Source organism: Rousettus aegyptiacus, unplaced genomic scaffold (genome assembly GCF_014176215.1).
Source record: "Rousettus aegyptiacus isolate mRouAeg1 unplaced genomic scaffold, mRouAeg1.p scaffold_m13_p_3, whole genome shotgun sequence".
Taxonomy (NCBI): Eukaryota; Metazoa; Chordata; class Mammalia; order Chiroptera; family Pteropodidae; genus Rousettus; species Rousettus aegyptiacus.
In genome coordinates this window covers 105,951,760-105,969,908 of record NW_023416306.1, presented here as the reverse complement: position 1 = coordinate 105,969,908, position 18,149 = coordinate 105,951,760, and the positions used below count along the sequence as shown (strand labels likewise).

The following is an 18,149-nucleotide window of genomic DNA, read 5'->3' as shown; positions in this document are numbered from 1 at the left end:
AAGACAGAGAACTGTCTTCTCCTAGGGTTGTCAGCACTGTCTTTTGTCATTAACTTCAAATTCATTTAATCAAAACATGAAGGTAGATTCAGAGTTGCAAGTTATCAACTCCTTAAGAGCTCTGCACAGAGGATAGAAGGAGAAAACGGATTCTGACACCAATAAAGAATAAAAACAAAAGACGGAGTCAGAGGCACTGAAATAAGTGGCATGGAGTTTAATTTGGAAGGCAAAAAAGATACACTTAATGGAGGAGAGAGGTCATGTTAATAAACGCTCATTATGAAGTTGCTCTGACACAGAAGCGAGGGAATTTCTCTGGCTCTCCACCAGCACACCAAATCAGAGCCAGCAGTCAATATAAGTCTGAAGAAAATCCATGTGTCCAGCCAGCTGCCATCTTAAGAGCTCTTCTCCAGGGGGAATCAAAAAGTAAACCTAAAAGAAAGAAGTAGAAAAGTAAGAGGAAATATCCAAGGTTTTTAAAAAATGTTTTAGGATACTACAGGCATGGCCCCAAATCCTTCCATCTAAATTCTACACCCACAAACACAAAGACACCAATGGAGTTCTCAAATGCTGGGCACTATGTAAGCCAGGCTATAACCAGAATAAAGCAAACATTTTTCACAGAACGTTTTTTAGAGGAACCCATAAAACTTCAAGTTCAAATCTGAACTCCCAGTGCATCAAGGCAAAGGTGACTAGGAAGTGGTAGACCTGGGTTCTAACTCCAGCTCTACAATTAATTGGCTGCACGCCTTTAAGAATTCCCTCTGACCTCTAGCCCACAAACTCTTTGAGGTGAGGAGGTTGCCATTTAGCCTAAAGAGCTTCTCTAGATCTAGAAAACTTTTAAAGCATTAAATGCCCATTTTGGGGAGGATGGAGAAAGGAAGAATTCAAGAGAGAAAGTCTAGAAAAATGCCCAATCTCAGATTTAACAAAGGAAATACAGAAGAAATAGTTTCATTTTCATTTAAAGATAAGGTTCTTTTTGGCAAGAGAGTGGAAAATAACTCCAAGAGAAGTGTCCACAATGCTGCTAGTCAGACGAGGCTGTGAAGTGGCACCCCACCTCGCAAACAAACACAGGCTTCCTTTCCAGTGCCTCCCGGAGAGCTGTGCCACAACACGGGTGCAGTCAGAAAGTGACCCCTGGGCCCAGGGGCTCCAAAGACTCTAGCCATAAGCAGCCAATTTTCCTGCAGTGAGCCATAAGAATACTGTAATCTTCTATGTGTGTCATGACTTGAAAAAGGTTAGGAAACACCACCTTTCAGAAGAGCTGGGTATTTTGTGTATTGGCTCTGAACTGGAAATTCCAGCACCAGAGCTTAAAGGAAAGGTCTTAGACTTCTAGCCAGAGTGCTTTTATTTCACTAACAATGGTATTTAGAGAAATGCTACATAATTGCTGAACATTCTTACATCAGTGGAATTGTGAGAAATGTGTAAAGAGCAAGCAAAAATGGAATGAAAAGTGTATACAGTGCCAAAGAAGAACAAACAGACCTATTAAACTCATCTTTTCACTCCATCAAATTTCTTAACGTAACAGACTATGAATTAATATAACACATCAGTTCTAATCGTTGAGGTGAGAAAGGACTAGAACATAGGGCCATTTCAGTGAAGAGCCTTGACACATTTAGAATTATAAAAGAAATACTAGTTTAGTACAAAAGTCAAGTTTTGACATTCTATGATATAAAAAAATTTAGATCTAAGACATTGGGGCTCGTCCACTGAGAAGGCAAACAGCTCATAAGAGTCTTTGATAGTGGTTTTCAGAAAATTCTATTTACAAAGATCTGCTCCCTTCTTTGAAGGCAAAAATATATTCACCAGACAGTATTCTAAAAGCAAAGGTTCTAGGATTCTTTGAAACGTTAGTTCAATAAAATTGGACTACTCAACAGCTCAGAAGAATGGTATCCCCTGCTAACCGAAAGATAAAGGTTTCAGGAAACTTACTAATACATTTTCTTCCCGTTATTGAGACATGCAAATGGAAGACACTTAACTGAGATAAGTTAGCATGACTTCTTCAATCTATTTCACTCCTGCAGAAAAGACAGCACCACTCGACCAGTCTGTTCTAATCATCTTAAAAGAAAGCAAGGCACAATGCAAAGAACTGTTAAAAAATAATTACTCCCTGTATAGATACGAAAGATAAGGCCGGACAGGGTCATTTCTATTTGGAACCTGTATTTCTCCCCAGCACCATCTCTATTCAGACACTAGTACTGAGCAGATACGCTTGAATACTGATTTTCCTTCAAATCCATCTCATCCTGAATCCTGGTCACCCAATTAAAACTGAAATTAGAGAAAATGCAAATCAAAGACCATTCTGCAGAAATTCTAGGTTCATTGCTCAATTTCAATCACTATAATTTCAGAAGGCACAGATAGTATATTTCTAAAAACGAAAGGAACTTTAAAGATCAGCTAATCTAATCTTCTCATTTTATAAATGAGGAAACTAACCTGAAAATTTGACAGATCTGTCCAGAGCAGTTCTGTCCAACACCATGGCCACTAGCCACAGATGACTATTTAAACTTAGTTAAAATTAAATGAAATTAAAAATTCAGCTCTTCGGTAACTTAACCTAATTTCAAATGTTCAACCACATGTGGCTGGTAGCTACCTTACCAGCTAGTACAGACTTAGAAAATTCCCACACTGCAAAAAGTCCTATTGGACAAGGCTGGGTCCAGGGTTACCCTCTCTGGATAAAGTCAGTTCTCCTGCATTTCTTCTGGATCATATTAAAGATGACCAACTTTGCTGAAACATTTTAGATAAGCTAACTTCATCCTACCTTATCAACCTCTCCTGTCTTAAAAAAGAGAAGTTTAATATTTTCAATGAAAACCTTCTAACAAGGTGTGTGTATGTATTCATCACCCAAAAGTCTTTAAACAAAATAGAAAAGGAAAAAAAATTTTGCAGTCAAAATGTCTGTTATTAAGTTCCTCCTAGTTACTTATTAGCTCCAAGGCCTAGACAAGTCAACTTAAATTTCACCAGTAACTTCATGTGTAAAACGGAAAGACTATTTGGGTACTTCCACCACAGGATGGGCTGTGAGGATCGCATGGGTTAATGTGTATAAAAGTGTATGTGGAATGTATGTGAGTCCTGCAAGCCTGGTGATAACTCTAAGACATTTTACAAATGTCTAATTTTGTAAAAGCTCTTGTATAAACATTGTGCATTGTTACAGTCACACCTTAACTTTCTACCTCCTGTGAGTAAATGATGGGAATCTGGTAATACAGATTTTAAAAAAAAAACTTTTTTTGAAGAAAAAAAAAAAACAGCAAAGCCCAACTGAGGATCTACACAAACAGCTCAATCCTCCTCAAAACAATGAGAACTATCATGAATTCTACAAATCTGAGACTTTAACAGCTACTAGAGACTGATGACAATCCCCTCACTATGCGGACAGGGAAACTAAGGCTGAGGGACAGCTCGTCTGTCCATTCTACCCGTCAGTCCAAGACAGAACAAAGACCACAATGCGGGCCTTTCAACTTCCAGGCTCCTGCTCGTGCCCCACCTCACAGTCCCTCATATGAATTTTCTCTTGGCTTCTTCCTTCCACAGTATTCTCCACATGCCTTAGCATCCACTAAACTATTGATATAACTATTTCACATAGCATTTTCTTGCACTTGAAAATGATTTATTCATCATGCACTCATTCAACAAACACACACTGTGACTGTTAGCCTGTGCTAAGCCCTGAGGTCCCTATCGTCAGTGGGAGAGACAGGAAAGTGAATGAATAGTTTCATAACAGTGTGGTAAGTGCAGCATTAGAGGCATGCACAGTGGACCCCTGAGAGCCCCAGAAAAGGCTCCTAGGCAACCTGGTGGCAGGGATGACTTGGAGGGGGAATCAGCAAGCTGCACAGATGGAGAAAATAAGGCAGGAAGTGAGGGCAGCAATGAAATTCATAAACACAAATCTACTTGATTTTCCTCTTTCTCTCCCACCATCTCCCTCTCTCTCCCACCCTTCCCCTCCTACACTCTCAGCTTTAAATGGACCAAATACAATAGAGCTCAATCACCCATTAGAGTCATCAATTAGTGTTTTTTAGTAAATAAAATAAGCAGCTTCAAGGTTTTAAGAATAGGTAAAGAATTAATCTCACCCTCCAAGAAAAAAGGTTGTTAAGAAAAGATTATGCTATGCTTAATTCAAAATACGTGCTATAAATCTAGAATAGTTTCCTTTCTGAGAACTTATTTGGTGGCTGAATCTAATTCACTATAGGTGAAATCTCAGGGAAAATAAAATAATAAATGGCTACTCTCAACAAAAAATTAAAGATTATTGCCAGTGGAAAGTTATGTTGAGAGAAAAACAGGTCTAGAACAAACCAAAAGGGAGCTCTTGAACTGACAATATACGAAAAGGAAATAAACCCTTCCTGAACATGGTCTTCCCTGTGTAATAAAAGCCTTGGTCTACTTGAAGGCTCCATGCCCTTTGTCCCTAACTCGACACTGCCCACTTCTGGCCAGAATGTAAAGCAACCCCGACCCAGCATCTGAGCCCACCTGACCTCTGCTGCCCTCCTGTGACTGGGAAAAAACTAGGTTTTATCACAAAGATGTCAGGGGCTTCTTCCCAGAGATTCATCTTTTCTTATGCTTTGCAGTACATTCTTTCAGCACATGATGTACAATCCACTAGGTGGCAGTAGAGCCTAAAAAATAATATTTAGGTTCCCTTCTGAGATAATTCTCTAGATTACTATATTTCACTGATGAATTTGAAAAGCCAACAGTAATTGCATATTTGTAAATAGTACTACTTGTCAGAGTTATGTTCTCCCCAGCCCTGTAGCCCCCTTGCTCCAGCAAGCATTAAACATTATGAATTTTTAAAGACATCTGGGAGAATAACCTCCATTATAAAAACAAAGCAACACTAACAAGGTTTTAACAGGAGCATTGGCCAAACCATCTCCACCAGGCTAAGCAAACTTCCAAGCTCAGGTCTGTCCCTTTGCACCCATTTCACGTTACCCTCTGATCCAAGGCCCAAGTCCAGGCAATTTCCTCCCTAAACTGTGATCCAATGCAGCTATCTCCCTCTTTTTCATTTCCCTTCAGAACACTTGAGATAAGATGACATTTTTTTTTTTAAAGAATTGCACAGAAACATAGAAAAACAAAATAGGATCCAATTACAGAAAGTATGTAGATTTTTTAAATATTCAAATCTACTGAGCTTCTGTGCCATGCATTCATTCAAAAGATTCGCTGCCACCTAAGCACCAAACATTGATCATCATTTTAGGTGTGCACCAATTCTCACAACTCAGAAGCTTACCAGAAGCATTGTTCACTTTTGCATTTTCATTTTCTTGATAATCTAAAAAATACTGAATCTGCTCTTGCCTGCTGGGACAGCCATCTTTAACTGGTGCTGCCAACTAACTGAGCGGCTTTTACCACAGGGCTTCTCAAGCTGCCGTCTTTGGACAAGTTTTCAGGAGACGACAAAGTCTAAAGTTTGGAAAAGGTTGTGTTTATCAGATCTAGGTTTTATATTAGTCCTAACTGAACAAAACTGCCATGAAGAAGTTTAAGCCTTACAGCAGAGGGACAGAATTGAGACTGGAGAGGAATTCAAAGGGATTCAACTAAATCTACAATGGTTAATCTGTTCAAAATCCATTAATTCTAGGTGGTGCATACATGGATGTCTGTTATGTTATTCTCTGTATTTTTCTGTATTTTTTAAATTATCATAATAAAAGCAAAGAAAGGAAAGTAATAAGGGGGAGGATGGTGATGCAAAAATGAGAAATAAAATTTTTTTAAGTCAGATTCTATTATCAGACTAATTAGTTACAAGACTTCCAGCAAGTCTCTCTAAACCTGTTTCTCATCTATAAATGGAATTAGCAAGCCTATCCTCATGAGATAATTTTGAAACTAAGACACAGAACGAGAAGCACTTAAAGCCTGGCCTACAGTGAACTCCCACTGTTAACTTTCTTACTTCTCCTGGAGTAAACTTTTTTTAACTCAATGCCATTTTCTTTTGATCTTCCTTTTTCAGAGTAGCTGCTGATTTTAAATGTCACTCCCAAATTCATCCAAGAGTTGTACACTATAGATGTTTATTTTTTTTTTTTTTTTACCCAACTTTCAATGTACTTCATAAGTATGGAGACTATTCAATCTGTTTTGTTCTACCTTCTGAGTTAGTATAAACACTGAGAACTTACTTGGAAACTATTTTAAAAGTGTTGTGGCACACTGCATGTAGAACTAAGTTAGAAGTACATAAATAGGGCAAATACATGTTATGTTAAAAACTAAGAGCAGGACAGTAAAGTACATGTCAAATGAAGGATCTCTATGAAAAACCCCTGGGCAGTCTCCCAGAGAACGTACTCTCTATAAAATGATTTCACACTGCAATATGAGATAAGAAGGTTTTGCTGTACCTTGGGCCCATAATTCCCAGCTGAACAGGTGGCCCTAGGTTGTTATAATAATCTGCAGTATGCAGTTTCTGCTGAGCCTGCTTTTTTCTGTCTGTTTTTGTCATAATTTTGAAATACTAAGCTCTCTGCAGCAGAGTCCTCCTCCAAACATGACGGCCCTAGGAAATAATTCTCCATGATTTGGTAGCTCCCTGAACCCAAAGAACATCCTCAAAATGCTTGCACTTTCCCTTTCTTAAGCATACACATGACTCATCTAGAAAAACTTGAGAAATCTAGAATAAGATAATCAGAAGACTTATGACCTTTCCAGCAAAGTTACTATCAGACAGCCCAAGTTATCCATGATGTTTGCAGGTTTAAGGTCAATGTTGGTGAATCAGCTTCCTAGCTATATTAAGGAGTTACTGGTCAGACACCTCGTCTGCTGTCTCTCTGCTCCAGATGGTACAGTGGCTCCCTTCTCTGGACTCCCATGGCGCTTTGTCCACATCTTTAGTGTGGCTCAAACTACGCTGTCTTTAACAGCTGTATTTATATGCCTTCTCCCCTACTAGAAGGTAGAAGCCACGGTCTACTTTTCTTTGTATTTCCAGTAACAAGGCATTGACTGACACACAGAAAGGGGAGAATAGGAAGGACAACTCAAGCCCTCATCAGTTCTCCAAAGAGTTAAACTGTATTAGAATGCAGAAAGAAGTAGTTCCCAAACTTTTTCAATGAAATAAACAATCTGTCAATTTACCACCACCAAAAATGAAACCTTATCTGAACTAACAGAATGGTTTTTGAGGGACTATCAACAATGAAAAGGATCGATATTAACATTATAAGTAACTAATTAATTCATGCGAGAAATTGAAGTATAATCATTGTCACATTATTGCATTCACTTTGTATGGTTGCTCTAACTCTTGTGTTGGATTTCTGATCAGTACAAAAATGTTAGTGATAGAAAAATGTTAGTCCTGGGATCTTCTTCCCCAAAAAGGATAACGTTATCTAAGTTTCTCTTTTCTCTACCACCCAGTAAAAGCAACACTAAATTTTGTAATGAAAAGGCAAAGAAAACAGTGCATTCATTCATCAGGAAGCTACATGGGTACTGGAAGAACACTGAACCAAGAGTACCACTGCACTATTCTGTAAACACTTAGCTATGTAGTCAGGAAAGGCCACTGGACCTTTGTTCTGAACCTCTGCTTTCTTATTTATAAAATGAGTGTTGAGACATAGTTTGGAAAGCACCATGTACTTCTTAGAGCTTTCAGAAAATCCTTGGGACGGAGGCATACCACATAAGAAGGAGAGTCTAAAAACGAAGAGGGCTTTTCAACTTCTGTCAATGAAAATGACTCCAGCTTCACTGCTACTTTATATACTGAGATTCTATATAAGAGTTTGTTTAGAAAAAGAGCTCTACTGTTAACAAACAAATGAACAAACGAATGAAAGAGGAGGGGAGGGGAGGGGAGGGGAGGGGAGGAGAGGAGAGGAGAGGAGAGGAGAGGAGAGGAGAGGAAAAGGGGGGAAAAAAGGAAAAGGAAAAGAAAAGGAAAAAGAATAATGCAGGCAGGTATATAAATGGCCACAGTTAATCATTCAGCATATATTATACTAGATGTCTATCCAGTGTAAGCACTATACTAGGCACTACAGGGACAGTGGCCCAGCATTTAAAGTCATCTGAGATCAAAACTAGAAAAAATTATAGAGCAAATCTAAAAGCAAAACCTACAACTTTGTCTCTTCCAAGATCTCAGAGTTATTTTCATGGAGTTACTGGTGCAGAAATTAATGTATTAGTTACAGGCGAACTCTCATTTTCTGTTATCTTAATGATTTGCAGAACAGTGAGAAGAGAAGGCAATGACCGAGAGTGACAGCACTGATGAAGCATGATGATATTAATGCATACTTTGCAGACAGATGAAAAACTCTGCAAACGTCTTATGAGCAATATGGGAACCTTGCCAACCATGATCAAAACCAGCCCCGCCAATTTCCATTTCTAAAATCAACATGATGGGACAAAGGCTACGATCATCACTTACAATCTTCTCATCTCCCACTCCTCAGTTAAGCAAATGGGACTGATTCAGCCAACGAAGTTCATGACAACAAGGTGCAAGATGGTGCTGGCAAAGAGAAAATCAGCAAAGGCTCGTTCCGGGGAGATGCCTTGGAAATCTGCTTTGTTCTGTGGGTTGATCTGTATTCTCAGACAAACTGTACAAGAAACAAAACACAAAAATAATTATCTAGAAGAATGAAACAAATATAAGTGCTAATCAACACACATATACCCTACAACCCAACAATTCCATTCTAACAGAAATGATGCATAAATGAATCAAAAGGCATGTACAGTAATAATACCCATGGCAGCCCCAAACTGGAAACAATCTAAATGTCTATAAACAGTATAATGGATAAATTATGGCCTATGCATACAATACAACACTAAACAGCAATGAAGTGGGGGAAAGGGGAATTGGAAGAAGGTGGTAAAAAGGTACAAACTTCTAGTTACAAAATAAATAAATGCTAGGGATGTAAGGCACAGCATGATGACTACAGCTAACACTGCTACAATGATACGTAGAAAAGTTGTTGAGCGAATAAATCCTACGAGTTCTAATCAAAAGGAGAAAAAAATGTTTTTCTTTTTATTGTATCTATATGAGAAGATGGGTGTTAGTTGAACCTCCTGTGTTAACCTTTTCACAATATGTGTAAATCAAACCATCATAATGTATGCCTTAAACTTACACAGTGATGTATATCAATTATTAATAAAACCGGGGGCGGGAGGGAAGGAATCAGCCAACAACAACAAAAAAAAAAAAAAAAAGAAGAAGAAGGAAGAGGAACTTCACAATATGGATGAATTCTACAAATACAAGCCAGGTACAAAAAAAGACATGCTGTATGATTCAATTTATATAAAGCTTAAAATAAGGCAAAACCAATCTCTGGTAATACAAATCAGGATAGCGCTTGTTATCTTTCGCAGAAGAAGGGGTAACTGGAAAGGTACAAGGTAGAGGCCTCTAGGGTGCTGGTAATGTTCTATATCTTAATCTGGGTGACAACTAGATGGGTGAATTTAAAAACTCATCAAGTTGTACACTTAAGTTTTATGCTCTTAATTGTTAAAGGAAAAAATATAATCTCTCAGAATTGGGCTAAAAACCAAAGGCTCAATCAGGGAAAAAATACATACACACATACACACACATCTTCAGAACTCTCCAAAAAATATACACATACACACATACACACATATGCATCTTCAGAACTCTCCAAAAAATATCTTCAGAACTCCCTTACCTCCTGATTTAAGTTTATGATTATCTCTAGATTGGAATGTAGTTGAGGCAGTAATAAAGGGGCTAGGCTAAATGACAAAAAGTTACAAAATGGTAAATTACTTTCAAGAGAATGTGATAATATTGTATAGCAGAGATTATAAATATCCATGAAGACCTCACAATTGCAGAAAATCTTTGATCTCAAAATTCCAGCAGCTGCTCATATCAAAAAAGGCACGAGACTTAAGTTATATGAACTTTGGCAGAGAACTCTCTCCACTGCCATATTCTATACCCGCGAAGATTTCATCCCGATGCCTTCGCCGCAGTCACCATCTGACAAGAAAAGGGAGCTCCAGGAATACACTTCCAAAATATCTTTATGCCTGTGACAAATGATTACACTACTTAAGAAAACCCAAATTTGCTTCAGGCTACCATCCATTCCATCACTAACCAAGAAAAGGAAACGAACTGAGATCTAACCCAAAGATCAGAGAACTACCAAGACTATGTCTCCAGGGTCCATTACCATGGCAACAGAGTTTTCATTATACTTAAACATGTAAACACTGTGGGAGAACCACTGACCTTTTCGAGCACCTAGACTCTTCAAAATATAAAGAACACTGACTGAAGCAAGAGCAACCAATTAAAATCCTACTGTGAATGAAGTACATATTGGTTCAAACATTTGGGAGAGCAACTGGTAATGTTTATTAATATTTAAAATGTTTTTACTTTTTGACTAAAGAATTTATCTTACAAAGACATGCTAAGAGTATGTTTGTAAAATTGGGAAAAAAGTGAAAACGGTCCAAATGTCATCAAGGGGATTAAATAAATTATACTGAAATCTCATGCAATTATTCAAGAAAATCTGATAAACTATAAGTAGACAGTACAGATATCCAAGATACATTAAGTGAAAAAAAAGCCAAAAAACTTTTCCATTCTTAATTTCTCTTTAAACACACACATGGAGAAACAGATACCAAGCTATTAACAGTGGCTATTAGGGTGGAGGACAGGGGTAGAGCAGTGTTTGGGGAAATATGGGGGGACAAAAGAGAAACTTTCCATGAATTCCATGAAGGTGGATAACAAACTGATGTGTTACCATTATCATGATCATAGTAACCCAAATTATTCCAATGACAACATAAGAATCACCGTCCCCCAGAGGTGCAAAGGACCCTGGAAGTCATAAAGAGCAGCACCCTATTTGATGCATAAAATCCCCAAGAGGAGGTAGGGGTGGGCATGCTGGGGGAGGCTGCATGAATCACCCACGAATCTTTCCAAAGTATACTCACCATTCCAGAATCTGGTAAGTCATCCCCAGGTAAAAAAATCACAAACCTTCCAGAATCTAATAGGGATGTCATATCCCTCAGATGCACTGGAGTAAATAAAAGGCAAAAACAAAACACCTGTTCAAAAGCTCCTCCACAAATGATCCTTTAGTCTCTCCCTGAGCACTTCCAAAATTGGAAATTTAATATCTCCTGAGGCAGCCTGCTCCATTTAAGTAGTTCTAATTTAATCTATCTCCTTAAATGTTCATTCATCAGCCAAATATTTACTAAGCATCTATGATGTGCCATGCATTGTCCCAGATGCTAGGAATATGGCACAGAATAAGACAGACAAGAGTCTGGCTCCCCAGAAATTTATATTCCAATGGAGAGAAATATATAAGTAAGCAAATAAAGAAATATAAGGTAGTGGTATGTGCTATGAAAAAACTAAAACAAGGTAGTTAGAGTGGCTGGGAAGATACTTTTCATTTGGTAGTCACAGGTGTCTCTAAGGAGGTGCTATTTAAGATCAAAATTTGAAAGAGTGGAGTCAACCATGCAAAGATCCATGCAAAGATCCAGGGGCAGAGCATTCCAGGTAGCGAGAACAATCTTGACATGTTCTTGGTATAACAGGTCAGAACTGACCAGACTGATGTGATCAAGGGCAAAAGGGACACAAGGCCAAGTCCTGTGGGCTTTGTAAGCTTCAGTAAAGAGCCTGGATATACTTCTAAGTGCAATGGAACAACATTTAAGAGTTTTGAGCAGATGAATGAAATAATCTGATACACTGTTTAAGGTTGCTAGAACTATAATGTGGAGAATAGTCTGCAAAGTTAAAAAAGCAGAGAAATCGCACAGGAGCAGAAGAGCTCAGGTTATGGTGGTAAAAATGGACAGAACTGAAGAGATACAGGCTATATTTTGGAAAAGACAGGGTGTGCTGATGAAATGGATGTGGGAGATAAAAGAAATCAAGGGATTAAGGAAACCTAAATTTTTGGCTTCAACCACTCAACCAATGTTGACACGATGTACTGACAGAGGAAGAGGCAGATGGCTAAGCAGGAAGGTTCAATCTGGAGTTGATACCAGACATCAAGTAAAGATGTCAAATGGGTAGGTGAATTTAGTAATCTGGAATTCAGGGAACAGATTAAAACTAAAAATATAAGTGTGGTTGTTGTAGCTATATAGACATTTCTTAAATTCACCTATGGATAGAAATACAAAGAGAAGGGGTTAAGAACCATGCCCTCAGACAGAGAATCACCTAGCATAAACAGCAGGAAAGAGAAACTAATCAGGTGAGAAGGAACAGCCAGGAAAGTGTAGTGTTGTAAAAGCTTCAAGAAAAGTATTTCACATGGAAGGAAGGCGCCAACTGTGTTTAACATTAAATGTTAAACAGTCAAGTAAGGTGAGGTAGATGCCCATTAGATCTGGCAAGATGACAAGAGCAGTTTCACTTAGGGGTGGGGAAAGACCACCACTAAGAGTGAGTTAAAGAATGAATGGCAAAAAAAAAAAAAAAAGAGAACGGAAAGTGAGAAAGCTGAAACTACATACAACTAGATTATTCTTTCAAGGAATTCTGTGATAAGGGAGAAGAAATGGAATGGTAGTTGGAGGGGTCTATGGCGTCAAATGAACTTTTTTTAATTGGCCAATATTAGAGCACATTTGTATGACGAAAGTATGATGAAAGGAGACAGAGAGAAATTACTGATGCAAAATTGAAAGATGACTGCAGAAGCTGTCCTGAGTAAGCAAGAGAAGACTGGATCCTCTTCACAAGTGAAGGAGTTGGCCTTTGACAGGAAAGGGACACACCATCCACCATCATGGGAAGTAAGTCAAACAGCAGGGGTTCAAGTGCAGGTGGGCTGCTATGATTCCTTGGTGAGAAGATGGACAAATTCCTGTCGCCTCTTTTTAATAAAAAATAAAGCAAGATCAACTGAGAATAAAGGAAAAGAGCAAATATACAAGAGAGTCAAGAAAGAAGCTATGAAGCATTATTTTAGAAAAGCAAACATATTGAGGAAGTATTATATGACCACTGGGCAGGGTTGAATGCCCATTCGTGGTTCCTATTCTCACCAAAACTTCTCCATCATAGCACTATATCCATATTTACTTGTCTGTATCTCCCACTAGACTATAAGCTGTGAGAAAAGAGGCCAGTTGTGTTTCACAGTTGAATGCTTAGCAGAGAACCTGGCACATTATTGCTCAATATTCCTTAAATTTTTATAGGCATGCTCACAATTTAACATATATAGTATTGAAGCACTGAGGATGCAGAGCAGAAAAGACAGCCCCTACCCCTCAAGGGACTCACCTTCCACAGGGAAGACAGACATGCAAACATATAGAGTACAATATCAAAGTGTCATATCTCTCTCTCTCTCTCTCTCTCTCTCTCTCTCTCTCTCTCTCTCTCTCTCTCTCTCTCACACACACACACACACACACACACACACACACCACACATATACACACACACACAAAGTGAAACGGGAATATATAGGACAGTCAGGAAAAGGTTCCAATGGAAAATAGCGCTAGAGCTGAGTGAGATGTCTAAGAAGTAGAGGAATTTCCCAGGCAGCCAAGCAAAGGTAAAATAGCTTGAGATATCGGAGCATATTCTGGGAATAACAAGTAAATAATGCTGGAAGATAAAGTACAGGGGGCAAAGGCCAGAGATAAAGCTGGAGGTATGGACGGGACCACATCATCAAAGAGCCTATACACCCTGAAAAAAATTATTAATTTTTCTTTGAGAACCACAGACAAATTTTAAGTGGGGAGTGGCACAATCATATTGGCAAGTTAAATCGAGCCTGCAAACACAGTGGAAGATGGACCGTGGGAGAGGGACCAGAGGATGGGAGATCAGTAAGGAAGCTTACAGCAGTCAAAAAGCCTAAATCACTGAGGATGAAGAGGTAGCAATAGATATGAAAGAGATTTAGGGTACTCTCTGGCATAAAGTTTGCAAACTTCCAATCTAATCTCTTGGATAGCAGTTATGGGAGATAATATAAGGGCCCATAAATCTGAGGGATAATTCCCAAAGAAATGCTTGACCCCAGTCCACACAGCCCAACAGCTCTCAGAAAACATTCTGGATTAGGCCTCCTTGCCTTTCAAGCAAACCGCTTCTGGGTTTATAAACTAGGGAATACAAACTATTTTTTTTTAATCCAAAATTGCTTCATCTAGATTAGAGAACAGAACGAACTAAAGCTGTGAAATGACTTAAAAAACAATTTCAAGATCAAAGATTTATTCTAAGGACAGTCTTAATGTTTTCCACTTATCCCTCCTACATAGCACTTTAAATGAGCAGAAAGAGGGATTTTAGTTAGGTAAAAAAGGAAACTAGAAGGGCTGCCAGTACTGGAATGTTACAGTGAAAAAGGGACAGATGTCCTCCTCTAGAGATATCTAACCGCAAAATAAACAGTCAGCTGCTGAGAATATTTGAAATCTAGCTGGAAGAAAAAAGTATTCTACCTCTGAGGTCCTTTTAAAGCCTACTATATTGAACAAAAAATAAAAATGTTTCTCAATGGCAATTTTCTTGAAAATTTCTGGCTCCTTCTTAAACCGTGGATTAGTCTCCAAAGCGTAGTGGAACAGAAGAAAATGGACTATTTTCATCGGGCCCAAATAACACCAGTCTTTTTTAAAGTGTGGTAGCATTCCATATTTGTTTAAAATGTACTGATTAACTTCCAAAGAGCATATGCTAAATAAACTCATGCAGAAGAAATGGAAGAAAACAGACTGCCATAAATAATTAAGGAACCAGGCTTAAGAATTTTCTGTCCAATTGATCCTACATACTAACACCAATATAAGATTACTCAGATTTTTTTAAACCCTGAGATGCTTTATTACCTACAGGATAAAATTCAAATTCCTTGGCCCTAGCACTCAAAGCTCTAGCATACAGTACTACCAAGCAACATAATCTACAATTCCCTTTCTCAGCCTAACTGTCCTCCTCCCTTCTCTTCCAGCAGGAAACACATCACAGAGAAGTTAGAAACTGCCAGCATCACGAATAGGTAAGAGGCTTTCCCTTCCCAACAATCAGAACAAAGAGTAAACTTCAAATACAAATTGCCTATTAATACTAGTCTGCAGTTGAGAATCTGGGCTAACAAATGCCAGAGGAGAAAGGATTCAGTAATGTTGATACTGTCAAAAGAAATGCAAATGACACTAAGAACTGTCATGAATCTTTTCTTTTCCTAAAGGGACTTTCATTTCTCTGGCCCAATTACCTGTTATCTAACAGCTTTGTAAATCTAGATTCCCCAAATTGACTCCACTATTAAAGTGCCCTTTCACTAGGCATTCTCTTCAATGACACGCCATCAACTTCTCACTGGGAATCCACCAATTTTCCTTCAGCCACAATAGCCTCAAAAACAGGACTTGGCATATGGAAAAATTATCTGCTCAAAAAATCTTCTGGTTTTATCTAAAACTCTAGTACACATCCACTCTTCAGCAAACCATATATTTCCATATAGCCCTGAGGAGTTGTTTTAATCCTAGAAGTTTATGAAGCTAGGATGATTTTAACATGAAGAAGTCTTCTTTTATTAAATCGGCTTTCAGGTGCTCCCCTATTCCTACTCTTTTCAGACCTGGAAGACAAAATTATCAAACAAAATTCACCAGTGGTTCTCAAGATTCCTTTTCCTATCTGGCTAATAAAAATTCTTAGTCATGAACAATATTTGAGGGAAAGGGAAGGGAAATCTAGAGCAAAACGTAGTGTATCTGGGGCATCTGATGATGGTACCATATCAACTCCTGAAGGCCATAATGCTGCCACAAAGAATTGGGTCTTGGTCATCTAAGGCAAAATTCAAAGAAATATCCAATCAACAGGTTAACTCTGCAACTCCAGACCAGGCTACTGCAAAAGTCATTAAGTGCTCAGATTTCTTTTAAGTTCTGTGAAAGAGAGAACGTAGAGTATCTCTGTAGTGAGTCTGAACTAGCAATTTGAATGTGTAGAAAAAGTATTCTACACATCTATAACTTTAAGCTGAAATGAAGTCGCCACTGTAAATGAAGTCCACAGACCATTTTAATGTTGTATTTTATGTGACCCAAATAGACTGTAAACTCGTTAAGGACAGGAAACATATACTTAATGTATCCCCAGAGCTTTTACCATAATACCTTGTTATTAGATTCAAAATACTATTGATGGCCTGACTGCTGACGATCACGCTGGAAAAAAAAAACAAAAACAAAAAACATGAAATCTGGCATGTTTTCAAAGTCATGGAGCAGGCGATACCAGCGACTGGCAAGGTCCACGTGGTGGCCACCTATAAACTAGACTGGCTAACACTCCCTGAGCCAAGTCTGGACTCAATCATTGTATTCCTTTAGAGCAAGAAAGGTCGGATTTGGAGCAAAAATTTATGGGGACAGTTAGCTCTCATTAAATACAAAGGATTAAATGCTGAGAATCAAGAAAGAATAATAAAGCTAAAATAGTACTAAGTGAATAAATACTTAGTTCAGGATAGTGAAATAACAGCTTTGGTTAAATGCCAAAGTCAAGTAAAGGATTATTAAACAAGCAAAGCGCCTAGTATTTATATTTCTTACACTATTTATTGAAACGTTTCAACGGAGGTTAGTAATGCTTAGGCCAATGATCAGTGAGGTGTTTCAGAGTTGGGTTTTCCATTTAAAAAGCCTACCAACTTGAAAAGGGTGTTAAAGCTAAGTAAATAGAGTTTTCTCTGGACCAATATGATGTGAAATGGATCACCAGGTTGAGCAATTGTATGAAGGTAGTTTCTTTATAGATTTAATTCCAGCTCCTAGGCAGCTGTTTGGTGCTGACACAATCTTTGAGCCTCATTTTCCACACTCACAAAAAGAGGCAATGCAAGCTCCTCTCACAACTTCGCGAGGAAGTGATCTGATATAAAAAAAAGGGTACTGTGGGAATAAAATCAGCGCACCAAAGTAACACATTATTGCGATTACTTATAGAATCATTACCCGCTAGGATGAAGCTCCCCACACAAGAGATGAAGCCCGAGAGGAAAGAGTTGAAGGGAAAGGTCCCCACGAGGAGACAATAACCGAACTGCAGCGCCCCGGTCAGCAGTATATACAGGAGGTACGCGTCCAGCAACTTCAGACGCTGAGGAGTGGTGCTCAAGTACTCTTCTAAGAACCGCGAGATGACCGACACTACTGAGGCCGACATGACTACAGGCTGAGTTCTCCGGCCTGCACTGCCCCAACTCCTAATCGACCCGACGACCACGCCGGATGTGGCGTTTGCGCATGCTCATCGCTGTAACCCAGCTACGCCCTCCCCCCGATAGCCAATTTGCGCAGGCGTAGAGGCGGGCCACAGCGGGAAATAACTGGTGCGCAGACGCAGAATACATCTACAGACCGCGAACTACAGCCGGAAAAAATTAGTGCGCCTGCGCAAGAGGTCTGTCCTCAGACAGAAAACGTGTACCGTTTCTGTTCTATTTCCGCAGTCAGGTTGGTGACGCCCGCAGTTGCTCTGGCAACAAGATACTATTAGAGGAAGAGCGGGAGAGATTTTACAAACGACCGCGTAGCTACTAGGGGATTCTGGTTCTCGAGTCCTGCCCGAGTCCTGCCCTTTTCAGACCTGGATCTGCAGTGAGGCAATGGCTGGCGCGCCCCAGGTTCAGTACCAGTTCGGTCCTAATCCTGTTAAGGGCTCTGATTCCATATGCCTGTCCCACGCTCTTTAGAGCGTGTCGAGTTCCCCAGCAGTGGTTATTGGGGAAGGAAGGTGCCGGGCGGAAGGAGGGAGCGAGCTTGACCTCTACAGGGCCCTAAACTGGATTCGGCATCTGGCCCGGGGCGTGCTTACGAATAAACGCGGTAGACCGTAAGCCCAAAGGTATTCATTCAGCAAACTTTTACTGGACACCTCCTGGGGCCGACGTTGTCTACTTTGGATACCCTCAGGGGAATTAGGTACCTTCAGGGGGATC

General features: G+C 39.2%; 1 protein-coding gene across 1 annotated transcript; it reads right to left on the bottom strand.

The window, feature by feature from the left end:
* Nucleotides 1–194: 194 nt before the first annotated feature.
* DAD1 (defender against cell death 1) lies at nucleotides 195–17,444 on the bottom strand. The gene is made up of 3 exons (XM_016132712.2): nucleotides 17,164–17,444; nucleotides 8,546–8,720; nucleotides 195–438 (listed from the first exon to the last, which is right to left on the bottom strand). Exons 1-2 carry the CDS (start codon nucleotides 17,372–17,374, stop codon nucleotides 8,590–8,592), a joined length of 342 nt encoding a protein of 113 aa, XP_015988198.1. The 5' UTR covers nucleotides 17,375–17,444; the 3' UTR covers nucleotides 195–438; nucleotides 8,546–8,589.
* Between the last annotated feature and the right edge of the window lie 705 nt (nucleotides 17,445–18,149).